Genomic DNA, 19275 nt, shown 5'->3' with positions numbered 1-19275 from the left:
AAAGTTCAAATAGAGCATCTTTGTAGATGCCATTACAACTTTTAGTCGCATGTCACATTATACTTACAGTTGTGGCAAATGCAAGAAACACAGCGTTGTTTCTTTGAGGTCTTTATTGTAAGACTGCCAACATAAAACTGAACAATGAAAACACAATATGCACTTTAATAGTGTGCCCAAGAAGACACCTAAAACCACACCCATTCTGCTGAGTGTGAGCATGGTCCTAGTTATAGGGAAAAAGAAAACCTTTCAGGGGGCCTTACTCGCCTGCCGTAACGGCTACAATGTCCATCCCGCGGAGGAGCGGGTGTGCCTTGTGGAGCAGAACAAATATCAGGGTGCGGGGGAGGCGAAGGATATTCAACCCGAACAGATTTTGGGGGGCAACCTCGGCGGGGGGCTTGGCCCGGCAGTAGTTCTTCACCTGCAACACAATGCGCTGGTTTAAGCCTGTCCAGAGAAACGCATTCCATGCGCCCGCCCATATCCAGTACAAAGTTTTTAGGACCGCGTTCCATCTCACCCTAAATGGGCCATCGTAAGGGGGTTGGAGGGGTGAACGGTGGGCGTCGTGACGAACAAAGACAAAACGGGCAGACTTAAGCTCCGACGGCACAAACGACTTAGGGAAACAGTGATGGACCGGGCCAGGAGCCAATGACCCCCTCGACAAAAAGGGAAAAGGTGGCGAGGTGCAACCCTCAGGTAAAAATTACCCCGGAACGCGAAGTGGCTGCCCGAACACTAATTCAGCAGGGGCCACTGCGAAATCCTCTTTAGGGGCTGAGCGCAACCCGAGCAAAACCCAAGGTAAACGGTCAACCCAATTACTATCAACGAGCACCGCACGCAAAGCCGCCTTAAGTGACCGGTGAAAACGTTCACATAAGCCGTTAGTTTGGGGATAGTAGGCTGTAGTACGGTGCACCTGCACACCCAAGGACTGCGCCAACGCTGACCAAAGCTCCGACACAAACTGGGGTCCCCTGTCCGAGGTGATATCAGCGGCGTGCCAAAACGCGCGACCCAGGCTGACAGAAACGCACGTGCAATCTCTACAGAGGCAGTGGAGGAAAGAGGAACTGCTTCTGGCCATCTGGTGGTACGATTTACCATAGTGAGCAAGTGCGTATAACCCTGCGACGGAGGGAGGGGGCCAACTAAGTCCATGTGAACGTGGTCAAACCGCCTGACCGGAATCGGAAATGGTTCAAGGGCCGCCTTAGTGTGCTGGTGGACCTTGGCGCGGTAACATGTCACGCATGCGGCTGCCCACTGCCTAACATCCTTCCTAAGGCCAGGCCAAACAAACTTGGCACCAACCAACTTGACGTAAGCCCGAACGCCAGGGTGCGACAGGGAGTGTATTGCGTCAAAAACCCGGCGGTGCCAGTCTACCGGGACAACCGGCCGAGGGCGGCCAGTGGAAACATCGAAGAGGAGGGCGGGACCGCCATCCTGAACCACCACCTCCTCGAGCACGAGCGCCGTACCCTCAGTTTTGAGTGCGCGGATGTCAGGGTCGTCGGGCTGGTCAGCGGCCATTCCCGAAAAATCTAAACCGAGCTGCACGGGGCACACGAGTACGCGTGAGAGACAGTCAGCCACAGGGTTGGCCTTACCGGCCACATGCTGGATGTCCGTAGTGAACTCAGAGATGGCCGACAAGTGACGCTGCTGACGGGCTGACCAAGGCTCTGTGACCTTTGACATGGCAGACATCAGGGGTTTGTGGTCAACAAAAGCCGTGAAGGATCGACCCTCCAACAGAAAACGAAAATGGCGTGTTGCAAGATACAGTGCCAACAACTCTCTGTCAAATACACTGTACTTCCGCTCGTTATCCCGCAGTTTACGACTGAAGAACGCATGGGGATGCCACACATTCGCCACCCGCTGCTCAACCACAGCGCCCACGGCGACATCAGACGCGTCCGTTGTCAAAGCCACGGGTGCCGCGGAAACAGGGTGGACGAGGAGAGCAGCCTCTGCGAGCGCGGATTTAGCCCTATGAAAGGTTTGGACTCACTGAGGAGTCCATTCGAGGGAATCGCTAGCCTTTTTGTTCCGCAGGGCACCATAAAGAGGCTGCAGGAGGTAGGCAGCACGAGGAAGGAACCGATTATAAAAATTAATCATGCCCAAAAAAACCTGCAGAGCTTTGACAGTGGAGGGACGAGGAAAATCTGCCACCGCTTGCACTTTCGAAGGCAAAGGGATCGCACCCAGCGACGAAATACGGTGACCTAAAAAATCAATCTCTGACAGCCCAAACTGACATTTAGAAGGATTGACTATCAGGCCGTGCTCGTCAAGACGTGTGAACACCTGTGTTAGGTGTGACTGGTGCTCCTCGGCTGAAGGACTCGCCACCAAAATGTCGTCAAGATAAACAAACACAAAATTGAGTCCATTAATCTCTGAAAGGTTTGTGCTGCCCCCTTCAGGCCAAAAGGCATACGCAGGAACTCAAAAAGCCCAAACGGGGTTATTACTGCGGTCTTAGGCACGTCCTCGGCACGCACCGGCACCTGGTGATAACCACAAACTAAGTCTACCTTCGAAAAAATGGCGGCGCCAGCCAGGCGTGCCGAAAAGTCCTGGATGTGCGGAATAGGGTAACGGTCGTGCGTTGTGATGTTGTTAAGGCGGCAAAAATCCCCACAAAGCCGCCAGGAACCGTCTAACTTAGGCACCATGTGCAAGGGCGAGGCCCACGGGCTATTAGAACGCCTAACGATGCCTAAACGCTCCATAATAGCAAACTCCTCTTTAGCAATGGTCAATTTAGCTGCGTCAAGACGGCGCGCGCGCGCAAAAACTGGCGGGCCCACCGTGGGAATGAAATGTATAACACCGTGTTTAGTGTCCGCGGTGAAAAAAGCGGGAGTGATTAATGACGGAAAATCCGCCAGCAAACACTGAAAAACGTCACCAGATACCAAATAATTAGCGTGTGTTATCGGTCCAAGTCCCCCCGCCTTACATGTAAAAGTTGATGAAGACACAGCATCAATCAATCGGCGGTTAGCAACATCAACAAGCAGTCTATTAGCACTCAGAAAATCCACGCCAATAATGGGGACCGTGATGGCGGCGATGACAAAATCCCACTGGAATTTGCGTCCATGGAAGCACACAGTCACCAACCTGGAGCCGAAAATGTCAATTGACGATCCGTTGGCGGCATACAGCAGCGGCCCGCAGCCACCTGTCGCCCTGTCCGCGTCCGTGGCAGGTAACAGGCTGACTTGCGAACCGTAGTCCACCAGGAAACGTCTACTTGACCACGAGTCAGCGATGAAGAGCAGCTCGCTTGCTTCGCCGGCGCCCACAGCCGCTACTGAACGCCGGCGTTGGAGTTTCCCGGGGCCGTGAAGGAGCATGGAGGAACACACCATCGAGCTTTGGTGCCAAAACGTCGATGGAAGAAGCAATGGCTCGCTTCGCGCCTTTTCCGGGTAGCGACTACCGCCACCACCGCTGGGTCCGCGTTCTCCATCGTCTGCAGGGGGGGTGCTTCCACGCTCTGCACGGCAAACCGTCTGGAAGCCAGAAGCACCCGGTCAGCTTCTTCAGCCAAGCCTCGGTAATCGCCGGAGGCCAGAGAAGTGGAGTTAGCTAGCACCGCACGGACCGCGGGTGGTAGCTGCCGCAAGAAAAGATGCGGGAAAATGAACCCGCCCTCCTCAGAGCCGAGCAGCGACAGCATCCTGTCCATTAGATACACGGCGGTGCTATGCCCAAACCAGGCAGGGAAAGAAGTCTATCTGCCCTCTCAACGTCAGAGTAAATCTCCGAAGCAGAAGATTCTTGAGGGCAGCGTACTTGCCGCTCTGTGAAGGCATTCGCAACGGCTGTGTTGCGAGTGGTCGCCTGTGCGAGTGGTCGCCTGGTCGAGGGCTGTTACGACCAAGTAATACCAGGAGTCGTCGCCGGCGAATCCTCGCAGGTGGAAAAGTGCCTCGATGTGCTGGAACCATGATACCGGATCGCTCTGCCAGAACTCCGGAAGCTTTGTCCCCGCGGAGAATGCAGGTTGCTGGAGTTGGGGCGACATGGCTGATGAAGACACAACTTCCTCTTCTGCGTGAAGCATTGTCGGTCACCAATGTGGCAAATGCAAGAAACACAGCGTTGTTTCTTTGAGGTCTTTATTGTAAGACTGCCAACATAAAACTGAACAATGAAAACACAATATGCACTTTAATAGTGTGCCCAAGAAGACACCTAAAACCACACCCATTCTGCTGAGTGTGAGCATGGTCCTAGTGCTAGTGCCCGCCACACAGTATAGATTGGAATGTTCAGTAGTTTCCTATAGGCTGCAGCTTTGTAGTTCAGGACATCTACTGTACATACAGTACGGTATAGGACCTTCGTTATCAGACATTGCTTGGCTCTACTGCTCGTTTGTCCTGTTTGTGAGCAATTGGCGGTTTGTAATGCGCTGCCAAGCAAGGTTTTGCCAAGGAGAAAGTCAACACAACACAGATGGCAGCCAAAAATCTGGAAATTCTGCATTTTTTACCCAGTCTTTTTTTAGTCCATTGTCAGTACAGACATTGTATAATGATCAAATGTTTGTTTCAAAACAAACCAAAGATTTTCACTACTTAAGTCTGCTTTTTCACATTGACAAAACAAGACATCGTTACAGGGGCCCGATCTTTTGCAACTTATCAGACTTATGTACAGTAATACTTCAGCTTTGTTGAAAACCAAATCATATGAAAAAAGAAAACATTTTGTGTAAGAAATAATGTGAATTCCATTCATCCGTGGCAGACACCAAAAATAAAACAAAATATTTTTTTTATAAAAACTGTTTTAAAACTTGAGGAGAAAACAATGTGATTACACAAAAATTGCCGAATGAAAAATATAAAATCACTTATGGATATAGAAGACGTTATTCTTATTGGCACCGAGCCACTCCTCTTTTATTTAACCACCTGAAAAAATAAACACTCTAAAAAAAAAGCCATGTTTTACCATAAAAATTAAATGTTCTTAATGAAGTAATGCATTTGTCCATTAAAGTAATGCACTGTAAAAACAATGACGGTAGATTTGACGGTGAAAAACTGGTTTATCAGTTGCCAAATTGTACGGTCAAAATACAATTGTTACCGTTTTTCCATTTACAGTAATGCACCGTAAAAACACCTGTAGATTTTACGGTAAAAAACAAACATGGCAGCTATGTTACTGGAATTGTACGGTAAAAATAACAAATAATGACAAAAGGTTTTAACGGTAAAAAACTGGCAGCTTAGTCACTAGAAGTTAACGTTGTTAAAAATAACAATGCTGTTCCCATTTACAATAATGCACTGTATAAACAATGACCGCAAATTTTACTGTTTAAGATTTTACCAGAATTTTACCGTAACTAAACGATGGTACTGGTTTTCCATTTCAGGTAATGGACTGCAAAAACAACTGAAATGTATTTACAGTAAAGAACTGGCAGCTCATTTGCCGAATTTCACTGTAAAAATGACAATTGCGCCATTTTCCATTTGCAAGGATGCACTGTAAAAAAGTAGCTGTCGCAGATTTTACAATAAAATACTGGTAGCTAGGTTGCTAGCATTGTACTGTGAAAATAAAAGTGGTACCGATTTTTTTCATTTACAGTAATGCACTGTAATAATAATGACCGTACATAAAAAAAAAACAGGCAGTTAGTTGCCAGGATTTCACTGTAAAATTTAGTGTTAGGGTTTTTACAGTGTACGTCAAATCTAAAACATTATGCTAGATTAGTCAGTTTGCTAAAGAAAAAAAAAAAGATCAAACTTTTACTCCCACTTGTGTCGCTGACTGACAGATAGTTAGCATCACTGTATTTTAGGATGTGTAGCAAAGCCTGGCTGTGAAGCTCATACATCTAGACCAGGGGTCACCAACCTTTTTGAAACCAAGGGCTACTTCTTGGGTACTGATTAATGCGAAGGGCTACCAGTTAGATACACACTTAAATAAATTGCCAGAAGTAGCCAATTTGCTCAATTTACCTTTAACTCTGTTATTATTAATAATTAATGATATTTATCTTTGTGGAAACACTGATCATCTTAATGATTTCTCACAATAAATATATATAGAAACAGATAAATAGCAATGTGCAACACTTTATTTTTATATTTTCTCTAAGTGCACATTTTTCAAATTGAACATTTTCAAATGATCACTTCTAAGACAGACTTGTGAAATCACAATATCCCATTTTAACTAGCTAGCCACTAACATTTTTTAACAAATCATGAATTACTTTGCACCATGTTTGTACAAATAATAACTCATGTAAAATACAAAAGTAAACTCTCAAATTTTTAAATCATGTCACACTTTGAACTGGACACCAAATCTGTTATCTGTTTCTTTGTCAGTTAGTGGGAAGCCTGGCATTGCATGCTGTTAACTAGTGTGTTGTACTCTGGTGTGTAACTTGACACTGCAACTCTGAGTGAGTCTTGCAGATGTGCATCAGTGAGGCGTGTTCTGTGTTTGTTCTTGATGAAGTTCATGTCAGAAAAGGCTGATTCACAAAGATAAGATTATTCCTCATTGTTTGCGGAACCTTCTTAATCTTTTGGACATATTTTCAAAGCAATCTGGCCTTAAGCTTAATTATGATAAATGTAAAATGTTAAGGATCGGAAATCTAAAGGGAATGTCCTTTCGAATGGAATGCAAAGTGCCTGTTTTGTGGACAGATGGACCAGTTAACATACTTGGTGTTGTTGTCCCAGAAAATCTGGAAGATCTAGGCTCAGTAAATTATGATAATCGACTAAGAAAGCTGGACAAAATTATGCAATTATGGAAAAGGAAATCCCTAACCTTGTATGGTAAAATGTCTATTGCCAACTTGTTAATTATTCCTCAATTTATTTATTAGTTTTTGTAATTACCAGCTCCATCACAAAACTTTTTTAAGATTTATGAGCGGAGGGTCTTCGATTTTGTCTGGAACGGCAAACCAGAAAATATTAAAAGAAAGGTTTTGTACAAAGAGTATGAATATGGGGGCCTGAAACTTCTCAACCTTGAAGCTATGTGTCTGTCTTTAAAAGCATCAATTGTTCCAAAAATGTATTTAAACATTGAGTGGTACACAAATGTCCTGTTGGACAAAAAACATGTACTGTATCAAAAGAAATGGTATCCTTTTTTACAAGTGATCCCCTCCCAGAGAGTCTGCTGGGTAACATGGCGGCGTTCATAAAGGAAACAATCCACTCATAGTGGTGTTTTCAATTTTATGTGCCAGAAAAAAGAGACGATATTTTGCAGCAGTTAATATGGATGAACTCTAATATTGTAATAGATGGAAAGCCTTTCTTTTGGAAAAATATGTTTGAAAGAGGAATACTTTTTGTCAATGATATAATCAATGAGAATGGTAAAATTATGAAGTATGATGAATTTAGAGCTATGTATGGTGATGCTTGCTCAAGCTTTTCATTTTATCAACTAACTGGAGTAATTGGGAAAAGATGGAAACAAATAATTAATTATGGAACTACTAAATTATTAGTTTGTAAACCTCTAATAAGAAATTCTAGTTGGCAAAAAGGAACTAAAATAAATAGAAAAATATATCATTTTTATTTAATAAAGAAATCTTTGAAGGCTGCCTCATACAACACAAATGGAAAATGGGAGGACTTTTTTGACTGCCCGTTGCCATGGGATGCCATATTCAAACTAATCTATAAAACCACTACCGATGTGCAAAATTGTTATTTTCAAATTAAAATTATTTATAACTTCTTACCCACAGGGAAAATGTTAAAATTATGGAATATGACAGAGTCAGATGATTGCCGATTTTGTTGTCAGGAGCCTGAATCCACCCTGCATTTGTTTTGGTATTGTCATATTGTGTCTTTGTTTTGGGTGGAAGTTGAAAAAATGTGTTTAAGGATTGGTGTGTTTATGAAGCTTAATGTGGTTTCTGTTATTTTAGGAGAGTTCATTGACAATCATGATTTAGTCAATTTAATTATAGTACTCGGTAAAATGTTTATTTTTAAGGCCAAAAACAGATATTCACTTAGTATTACTTTCTTTAAAACATTTATTCAGTATTTTCTTATTTTAGAAAGTTACATGGTTGAAAAGTCCTCAAAGGCTTATTTTGAAAGTATAATTATGTTTATAGATTATATGATATCTGTTGTTGTGTTCCCTAATTTGAGTGACCTGGACATAATCTGGACTGTACATAAATGCTTATTTTGAAAATGTAATTTTGTTTATAAATTATATGCAATCTGTTGTGTTCCCTAATTTTTTTCTGTGTACATGAATGAAGGTGTGTGTTGCTGAGTCCGACTTGGACATTATCTGGACTGGGCCTGGTTTAAAAAACCCTTTAGACAAATCTAATTTCATTGACAACCTGGTCTGTTGAAGATAAGGCCCTTTTTTTAAAAATTAAATAAAATAAATAAATAAAAAACATTTTCTTGGAAAAGAAAAAAAGTAAAACAATATAGAAATAATTACATAAAAAATAGTAATTAATGAAAATGTTAGTGGACCAGCAGCCTATACAATCATGTGTGCTTCAGGGACTGTGTCCCTTGCAGATGTGTTGTCTATGTTGTGGGAACCAGAATATTGGTAGCAGAAAGAAATAACCCCTTTTGTGTGAGTGGGTGTGGATGAGTGTGCATGGGGAGGTTGTTTGGGTTGATGCACTGATTGAAAGTGTATCTTGTGTTTTTCTATGTAGATTTAATTTAAAAAAAAAAAAAAAAAAAAATGTTTTTTTTTTTTTTTTAATTTTTTTTTTTTTTTTTTTTTACAACAGGCCCGCGGGCGACTCATCTGGTCTTTACGGGCGACCTGGTGCCCGCGGGCACCGCGTTGGTGACCCCTGATCTAGACTCATCATGCCCATTAGCAAGCAGGCTTTTCTTTCATGAAAAGCAGCAACTCGAAAGCGGGGAAACTTTGTACTGTATGAACATGATTGAAAAGTATAGCACCCAGTGTACGGACTGATAAAGGTAAATGGTATGATGTTGATTGTTTTCTGTTTACTTCCAGATCCTGGCAATCATCTCCATCCTCTTCATCGTGTTGTCCACCATCGCCTTGTCCCTCAACACTCTTCCAGAGCTGCAGGACACGGATGAGTTCGGTCACCCCACAGACAACCCCCAGCTGGCCCACGTGGAGGCCGTCTGCATCGCCTGGTTCACCATGGAGTACCTGCTCCGCTTCCTCTCCTCGCCCAACAAGTGGAAGTTCTTCAAGGGTCCGCTGAACGTCATCGACCTGCTGGCCATCTTGCCCTACTACGTCACCATCTTTCTGACAGAATCCAACAAGAGCGTGCTGCAGTTCCAGAACGTCCGACGTGTGGTTCAGATTTTCAGGATCATGCGGATCCTGCGTATTTTGAAGCTGGCTCGTCACTCCACGGGTCTTCAGTCTCTGGGATTTACCCTCCGTCGGAGCTACAACGAGCTGGGACTGCTTATTCTTTTCCTGGCCATGGGTATCATGATCTTCTCCAGTCTTGTGTTTTTTGCCGAAAAGGATGAGGAGGACACCAAGTTTAAAAGCATTCCTGCGTCATTCTGGTGGGCAACCATTACAATGACCACAGTAGGCTATGGAGATATTTACCCCAAAACCCTGCTGGGAAAGATCATAGGGGGGTTGTGCTGCATCGCCGGGGTGCTGGTGATCGCCCTGCCAATCCCAATCATCGTTAACAACTTCTCGGAGTTCTACAAAGAACAAAAGAGGCAGGAGAAAGCCATCAAACGGAGGGAAGCTCTGGAGAGGGCCAAGAGAAATGGCAGCATCATCTCCATGAACATGAAGGACGCCTTTGGACGCAGCATGAATCTGATGGACGTCACTGTGGACAAAACGGAAGCTGAGAAAATGGTGCAAGTCAATCATGTGACTCAAACGCCTCACAAAGGGGATACTCAACTCCAGTCTGAGCTGAGCCCCAGCAAGCAGAACCTGGAATCAAGCCACCAGGAGCAAGCCAAGCCTTCAGGCAACCCTCAGCACCTCAGTGCTAAGACACTGGAGGAGATGTACGACAAGATGGCCAAGACTAGATCGCAGCCGGACCTCAACAGCAAGGACAAATGTAAAGCTGGGAGGCAGAGAGCTGAGTTTGAGATGGGAGTCGTGATGGATGTGAGGAGCATGTCCAGTATCGATAGCTTCATCAGCTGCGCCACTGACTTCCCTGAAGGTTCTCGCTTCTCCTATTGCCATAATCCCGCCAGGGTCAGAACCTACCCAAGTCTGGAGCCCACCTTGGAGAACGACAATGAGGAAATCACCACATCGCTGACAGGACATAGCTCCGAGGGTCTGCATTGTAGCAATCCACCCAAAGCCCACTCCATGAGGGTTGGCAGGTATTCAGGGACAGGGGTCCTCTCAGATGTTGCCTCATTGCAGAGTCCAGAGGTGTCAGTTTACATGACCGCAAGAAGCAGGACCCCCAGCAAGAGCCCAGAGAATTTACCTCCAAACATCTTCACGTTCCACCACGCATCCATCAACAAGTTCATCGACGCCGACACAGATGAGGAAGAGCACCTGCACGACGGTTCAAGGATCAGCCCGGTGCAGAGACTCCTAGGAAGGGTCAGTCCCAGGTTTGGCCACCAGGGGGCCAACCACTCAGAGGGCTTCCAGAGAAAGCTGGGGAATAGCAGGATGCCGCTAGACGGGCAGGAGAACCACGTGGCTCAGGAAGTACAGTCGCTTCAGGGAGACAAGAGTTATTCCAAAACACATTAAAAGACACGTGGATGATGGCGGAGCTTTTTGTGTTCTGATTTCTTCCACATAAACTCTTTGAGCTGACGCCACAGGTTCCAAAGTTTTTGTGAGAATTTAGTGGGATTTGGTACAAAATACACTGTAAATAGTTGGGAGAGTGACAGTTTTACTTGAAAATGATAGAAATAATCGAACATAATCTGAACCCCAAAATCTTACATACAATCCTAAAATGTGTCCTCAAATCCATAAATCCGGTAAAGGAAACATTATGGAACAAACTTAAGTAGTAAATGTAGATTGGACCTACCTAGCCTCAGACGAGAGCTGTCCTAAATCTGTGAGCATGAACTGATAAAGCCTGTTCGGATGAGGTGACACGTTATCTAAGACAATCTGAACAGTCCATTAAGTTGCAATCTATTCAATGCCCGGAGAAGTAAGGAAAGTAATCGCTTTTGGCCTTAAAATTGCTATATTTTTTCACAATAGCAAAAATGCTAGTAAGACACATTTTCACCCTTTCAATTATTTTGTTTATCCCAAGAAAAAATTGTGTTGCCATATTTTATGCATTTTTTTCAAAACCATTCAAAGCCATTTTTAAATGTAGTAGCGCTGAAAAGGGGAAGATATAAACAATGATGCTAGGACGTTTACCAGTGGTAGCCTCATTAAGGTTTTTACAAATTAATTAACACTATATACATGTAAACAAAAGAAACTCATCACACATGCTAACTTGTAATAACAGTCTGTCGTAAATATAGTTTCTGTTTATAGCCACAAATGAACTTAAATCAATTTGATCCGTGCTACAACTACAATAGCTACAGTAGCATTTACCTTGGGGAATAGACTTTTGTAAGTGTCTGCTACGGGTGGCTTCCCTGTTGTGTAACAATATGAACTAGGAAAATCGTTCACAGTATGTGCATGACAACAAGTGAAATGCACAGTGCATTCGGAAAGTATTCACAGCGCTTCACATTTTCCACATTTTGTTATGTTACAGCCTTATTCCAAAAAGGAATACATTCACTTGTGTCTTAAAAATTCTACAGACAATACCCCATTATGACCATGTGAAAGGTTTGTTTTTATTGTTTAATTTGGCAAATGTATTAAACATTTTAAGAATACAAAATAACATTCACAGCATTTGCTTATTACTTTGTTGATGCACATTTGGCAGAAATTACAGTGATGTGTATTTCTGGTCTTCTTATCCTCGTCCAGACATAAGGGCGACATGGCATTGTGGTTGGATCAAAAGAGACGTCGGAGACGCTTTACTGAACCAAAAGTTGCTTTATTACAAGCGAGCGTCATTATACAGGACTGCAGTTCCTGGAGGAGGTCAGGTCAAGCAAATGGAGACGCCAAACCATCAGTTCTTATATTCTTCCTTCCTGTGTCTGTGTGTGTGCTAAGTCAGGAGAGCGTAATCTGACCTTAAAAGGAGAAGTGGGTGTGTAAGTGTCTGAAAAACAACTGCTCTAAGTCATAACCTAAATGTTTGGCGTTGAGCTGAACATGTAGTCTCTTCTCAAGGATAGGGCTATCACTTTTGCATTCCAAAGTCCCAATTAGGGCCTCTTTTCTATGAGAAGTGATCCAATCCACCTGCGAATGTCAAACTAAGGCGCCTTATCTTATTATGTGCTCAAACTGAAATGCTACTATTTAATTAAACTTGGTGGTTTGCTTTTTCCAAGATGAATATAAACATTCACCATATGCAAAACATAATATGAGTTAATGAATTCACTTCAACAGCCTAAAGTATTTTTAATACGACGCCACAAGCTTGGCACACCTATCTTTGTGCAGTTTCGCCCATTCTTCTTTGCAGCACCTCTCAAGCTCCATTCATGATGTCTCTGTACATTCTGCATTAATCGTTCCCTCTATCCTGACTAGTCTCCCAGTTCTTGCAGCTAAAAACATCCCTACAGCATGATGCTGCTACCACCATTCTTCACTGTAGGGATGGTATTGGCCTGGTGATGAGCGATGCCTGGTTTCCTCCAAATATAAATGCAACTGGCTGCTTGACTTCCTCACAGACTTCCTCTGTCTGGACTGGAGCCTGCAGTGCCTCAGACTGGAAGTCTCTGCAGAGAGTGGTGAGGACGGCGGAAAAGATCATCAGGACTCCTCTTCCTCCTATCCAGGAGATCGCAAAAAACCGCTGCCTGACCGGGGCTCAGAAAATCTGCAGACTCCTCCCACCCCCACCAAGGACTTTTTTCACTGCTAGACTCTAGAAAGAGGTTCCGCAGCCTCTGTAGCAGAACCTCCAGGTTCTGTAACAGCTTCTTCCCTCAGGCCGTAAGACTCTTGAACACATTAAAATAATCCCCTCAATTCCCCCCACAAATGGATTAACTCGCTGGAATATAAAGACAATATAACATACATCCATAAACGTGGATGCATATGCAAAAGTGCAATATATTTATCTGTACAGTAATCTATTTATTTATATCTGCACCTTATTGCTTTTTTATCCTGCACTACCATGAGCTAATGCAACAAAATGTTGTTCTTATCTGTACTGTAAAGTTCAAATTTGAATGACAATAAAAAGTAAGTCTAAGACTAAGAAGTCTAACATGACGCCTGACATTCACACCAAAGAGTTCAAGCTTTGTCTCATCAGACCAGGGAACTTTGTTTGTCATGGTCTGAGAGTCTTTAAGCTGCATTTTGGCCAACTTTTTAAGAATTGGCTTCTGTCTGGCCACTATATATACAAGCTTGATTGGTGGATTGCTACATAGATGCTGTAGCTCTGACAGAGTGACCATCGTTTTTTTGATCCCCTCCCTGACTAGACTAAGAAGAATGCAGCAATGTACTGATTCAGTTTGAGAGGTGCTGCAAAAAGGAATGGGCAAAGAAGAATGGGAGAACCTGCACAAAGATAGGTGTGCCAAGCTTGTGGCGTTGTATTAAAAAACATTTGAGGCTGTAATTGTTGCCCAAAGTGCATCAACAAAGTATTTAGCAAAGGCTGTGAATACTTATGTACATGTGATTTTTATTTTTATTTTTTATTTTTAATAAGTTGGAAAAAAAAAATTCTAATCGTCATCATGTGGTGTTGTAGAATCTTGAGGACAAAATGTGATTTATTTCATTTTGGAATAAGGCTGGTACATAACAAAATGTGGAAAAAGTAAAGCACTTTGAATACTTTCCGGATGCACTATATAATAATAATAATAATAAATTTTGTTTGGTATAGCGCTTTTCAGAGTACTCAAAGACGCTTTACAGGATACAAAATTCATCCATTTTCTACCGCGTATCCCTTTCAGGGTCGCGGTGGGTGTTGGAGCCTATCTATAAAACAGTTAAATATATGTCTGTGTACCAAAAGGTAAGGCTTGATCGTCCAGTTTGTTAAGTCAGGACTAGACAGAATCAACTGATACACATCGAACACAGCTTCTACAGTTTCTTAATATTTTCATGGATAAATGTTCGTCTTTTGGACTGATGCGGACTGATGTTACGGCGGGGCTGACTTGCAGGGTAGGCTGCTAACTAGTAGGACATATTTGTAATAGTTTGTTTCTCTGATTTGGTTGTTTGTTTCCAAAACATTTTTAGTTTTAATGGTTGGAGGGCAGGATTGTGTCGATCTCTAAGTGGCACCTAAACACAACATTGTGTAACAATACATTCAAGTCGAATCCTTTGTATCCTTTGTAACTGAGCTACTGTGTGGAACAATTCCCTTTGTGGATCATTAAAGTTTGTATAAGTCTAAGTCAAGTCAAGTCAAACTTTATTGTCAATCAGACCATGCAACAGTACATTACACAGCAGACTGAAATTGCGTTTCTCCCATACTCCAATGTGCAATATTAAAACAAGATTAAAACAAGTCTAAACATTAGACTAAACATAGGACATTGATATTTAACAGATAAACAAATGACAGACAGTGATCTTTAGGGGTGTGGGAAAAAATTGATTCGAATTCGAATCGCAATTCTCACATTGTGTGTTTCAGAATCGATTCTCATTTTTAAAAAATCGATTTTTTTGTAATTTTTATTTTATTTTTTTATTTTTTTTTATTTTTATTTTTATTTTATTTATTTTTTTATTAATCAATCCAACAAAACAATACACAGCAATACCATAACGATGCAATGCAATCCAATTCCAAAACCAAACCCGACCCAGCAACACTCAGAACTGCAATAAACAGAGCATGTAGTGACAGCGTAGCAGAGCTGTCTATCTCCACAACATGTTGATCAGCTTATTTACCTGCAAAAGAACCTACAGATTAGTGATTGCTGAGTGATGGATAATAATCCTTCTATCCTACACTGACAAAGTTGTGTCAAGCACTTTTGTGAGTTGTTATTAAGAAAAAAAGAGAAATAACAGTATTTGTTTAATTTTATTTTTGGTTCTCAGAAGTTCTCAGAAATATAAAGGCAGCTAGCCTAAGCCTACCAATTGTATTATATTGATGTTACAGTCACAGGAGTTGTATTACTGTATTTTATTGTTCTGGTAACTGAGTGAGTAGTAACTGAGTGTCAAATTCAGTCAGATGTTAAAACGTTTTGTTTTAGTTCAAATTTGTGCAAGCATGAATAAATCAGACAACATATTGTTGTCTTGGATTTACATGTGTGTGTTTACATTATTGCAATCAGTTGATAAAACATTGTCCTTTACAATTATAAAAGCTTTTTACAAAAATCTACTACTTTGCTTGCATGTCAGCAGACTGGGGTAGATCCTGCTGAAATCCTATGTATTGAATGAATAGAGAATCGCTTTGAATCGAAAAAAATCGATTTTGAATCAAATCGTGACCCCAAGAATCGATATTGAATCGAATCGTGGGACACCCAAAGATTCGCAGCCCTAGTGATCTTACAGTTACCAGTTCTTTATAGTCGAATGTACCACCAGTTAGTTAAACATGCCTTTACTTTAGCTGTATCCAAATTTTGCTAATCTGATGTACTTGCAGAAGAAGACCCCCTCTGCCGACAACGCCAGAGGGGGGAGAGGTTAAAAATGTATTTGCCTCAAATCGTTTGTGCTTGACACTCCAAACCACCACAATTCTATTAACAGTTCCCCTTATTGTTAAACAAGAAATCACAAGTTTTCAAACAAACACACAGACAATATAATCACATATAAAACAACCCAATCCAACCATAACATACCCCATTCCAGGTTGTTTTTGGAGAACTAGGCTAGACCTATTTTTTTATCAAAAACAGGTTCAGCAATTAGTCTTACCAGTCCCGATTATCTCCAGACAGACAGCCTTTACACATTAAGCAAAATTGCTTACCTTTAGATGCGCGCATGCAAATCTTTGTCTGCCTAGAGATACCGGGAGTCCTTATATCGACCTGCAGCGTTCTAGACCATCCTGTTCGCGACGCCAATTTTATGTGGTGAATGGTCCGAATCTTAAACAGCAACAAAAGTGAATTTACTATAAAAGTTTTATTTACCCATAATCAAAAGTACAAAGTTGGATTGAATTGCCCATGCAAACAGACAACGTCCTCCGGAGGAGTTGGATGAATTGAGAATCATGCGAATCACACATAGGCTTGATCTACTGGCCATTTATCTGTTTTTCTCATGTGTCAAGGTCCTGTTGTTTTGGAAATGTTTATTCTGCAACCTCCTTGAATCCTTTAGCCATAACAAACAATCAAAACATTTTGTAGAATGGTCAGACCGACCACTCGTTCAACTATAACCCACATATGGTCCTTCAATGGTTCAGAATAGAAAAAAAAGAAACGAGCAGACATTCTTAAGGCTTTTCGACAGACTTTCTTTTCGGACTTCGACAGACACAAAATATGGTTCAAAAGGTCAGAAATTCCACTACACTATCATACTGTTAAAGAATATAGTCAGGATGAGGTATTTTACTGTAGTGCAATACAACGTGCAATATGGCAAAATACATTAACTCTTTATTGCTCAAAGGGCACGACCCTGTGACAAACATTGCTTCACATAGGGTTTGGCTTGTAACTCAAATTGTGCTGGCAACTTAAAGCATAACAAAAAGCAGAGACAGCTTCTATCGCTAATTACTCACAAGTTAAGGTACTATTGTACATCACTTTTGGAAAAAACAACTGAAGACTTTAAACACATCATACTCTAAAAAACATATAACAATATCAGGGGCGGATTAAGAAATTTTGGCCCCCTGGGCCTGACATGGTCTTGGCCCCTCAACCCCCCGCGCGTGTGGGCGCACACACACGCACGCACTATGCAAGAAATACTGTATACTGTGAACAGACATGCACACTGTACTGTACAGAAGAGTGCACATACTGCACACACACTATTAGGTATACCACACAGACACTGACAAGCACAGGTTTCACACAGACACAGGGGGAGGGGATAAATGGCCTAAAAATAAACATTTTTGAAAATGATTACGCCCACTTCAGTGATGGTGCATTGGGTCATTTGAGAGATATTATGTATTGGAAGTTGGTAGCTATCATGAAATAAACCCCCCAACCCACCCAAAAAACTAAATCGGACATGATTTTTGCCCCCTTTTCCTCCCTTCTATCATTAAAAATAAAATAATATCTTAGGAAAACACATTGGCATAACGGCAGCTGTGCAGCAAATTGAGGCTCAAAGTCTGTATCTATTTGTGGTTAAGCTTGAGGAGAAGGAGAAAGGTAAAATGATAACATGCATCGGAGAGCACCACAAAGAAAGGTGTAGGCCAGTTCATGGTACAAGGGCTGCATGCAGGTCAAGATAGCCCATTTCCAAGAATGCTATAGTGGCTGGACAGGCACTGGACATGTCCTGAACTCAGTGTCAGACGTGGCTGCCGAATACTTGGATGAAGTGAAGCAGCTGACAGATCTCATGCTGCCCCATCTGAAGACTGTCCTGGCCAGGCAGAGGATGGATGAGGAGACCTTCCCAATGGACCCTGTCAGTGAACAGGCTAGTAACATTGATGGCACCCCTGTGCACAACATTGGGATGGAGAGACAATGTGGCAAGGTGGACTACAAACTGAAGAAGTTGGGCACACTGAACGCAGTCAATAGGTCAATAATTTTACAGAAGAGCCAGGAGCTTCAGAGGTTTCAAGGCAGCAGCACAAGCAAAAAGGGAGGTTGAACTCAACTGGAGTAAATTCATGAAGGCAAAATTCGAGAGTAGGGCAGATGAGAAACAAGAGATGGCTCAAAGAAAGGAGAGTAAGAGACTAGACATGCTGGACACACTGAAATCTTTTGATGGCCCCTTCACGATAGTGGGGAAGTTGAAAAGTTCCTTGTGGATGAAAGTCTGCACAAGAATGCAAAGCTGCAGAGAATGAAGCTTGAGGTTCAGTTTGCCAGAGAAAGCACCAAGCTTCTGCCTAAAGTCAATCCTATCTTCACAATCCAGGTGACACTTCCCAGAAATGGCAAAAGTGCAATTCTCCAAGTCATAATGGATACTTAGAATTTTATGGTGGTGGTAAGTATTCATGAAAACAGGTAGCCTAACATTAGTGAATGGGTGAATTCTGGAAATAACCTAAAAATCTTACACAGTGCACCTTTAAGCAAGGGGTTTCTTTCGTGCTTTCAATTTTGCAAAATCATCCACCACATCATTGAAGTCCAACTCTCTTGTCAGCTCACTCTCAATTGCCATTAGAGATAACGCATTTAATCTTTTCTGAGTCATTCTTGTGCGCAGCTCATTTTTTACTCTTGACAAAAGAGAGAATGAGCGTTCTCCCTCACAGTTACTGACCGGTAGAGTGAGAAAAATCTGTAGCGCAATGTATGTATTAGGAAACGTAGGCTGTAGTCCAAAATGTATTATTGTTTTGAGCAGTCCTGAAGGGGTCCTCTCCTCATCAGTGTTGTTGAGCTGTATAAAAGATTTGAACTGTATAAGCTCCTGTCCAAGACTTTCATTGAGGTCAGATGGGTATGATTCAGTGAGAATCTTGGCCTTGTGAAGGACTGAAGCATTGGACTCTGTATCCAAAGAGAAAAGGACACTGAACAAATTGTTCAGATGTTTGTAGGCCTCCAGACGGTGATTAAGGCTTGAACTCAGTTGATCAATAGAGGCAATAAATGTCTCTATTTGAAACAGTTGCCTTCCCTCAAGCACAACATCTGGGGATGCTGATTCATCAGCAAACTTTTTACGTTTCCTCGTCCGTTCAGCCCTGTAAGATGGGGTGCCACCCAACATGTTTAAGGCTTTCTGCTCAAAATGATCAAATAGATCTCTTTGGGAGAGAACAAAGGTGCGCAGAGATTCCAGCAATCTAACTGCTGTACCAAGGTCCATGTCTGCTTTTTGAAGTTGCAGACTTGTGGCCTGAAATCTGGACAGAACAGTGTCCCAAAAGCCTGCCATGAAGGCCATCTCAAGTGAATCCAGCTTCCGCACTAGACTGTCAGCTTCAGTTCGTGTGTC

At 42.4% G+C, this 19275-nt stretch overlaps 1 protein-coding gene across 3 annotated transcripts in view; it reads left to right on the top strand.

Annotated features, from left to right (window-relative positions):
* LOC133654065 (potassium voltage-gated channel subfamily B member 1-like) overlaps positions 1-12980 on the top strand; it is a 187007-nt gene extending 174027 nt beyond the window's left edge. For all 3 annotated transcript variants that reach the window (XM_062054048.1, XM_062054039.1, XM_062054058.1), the window contains one exon: positions 9073-12980. In XM_062054048.1, coding sequence (XP_061910032.1) covers positions 9073-10803 — 1731 coding nt within the window. In that variant the 3' untranslated portion in view covers positions 10804-12980. The remainder of the gene's footprint in view (positions 1-9072) is intronic.
* The last annotated feature ends 6295 nt before the right edge of the window (positions 12981-19275 follow it).

Source organism: Entelurus aequoreus, linkage group LG01 (genome assembly GCF_033978785.1).
Source record: "Entelurus aequoreus isolate RoL-2023_Sb linkage group LG01, RoL_Eaeq_v1.1, whole genome shotgun sequence".
Taxonomy (NCBI): Eukaryota; Metazoa; Chordata; class Actinopteri; order Syngnathiformes; family Syngnathidae; genus Entelurus; species Entelurus aequoreus.
The sequence above is the reverse complement of the archived record's forward strand: the minus strand, read 5'-3'. Positions and strand labels throughout refer to the sequence as shown.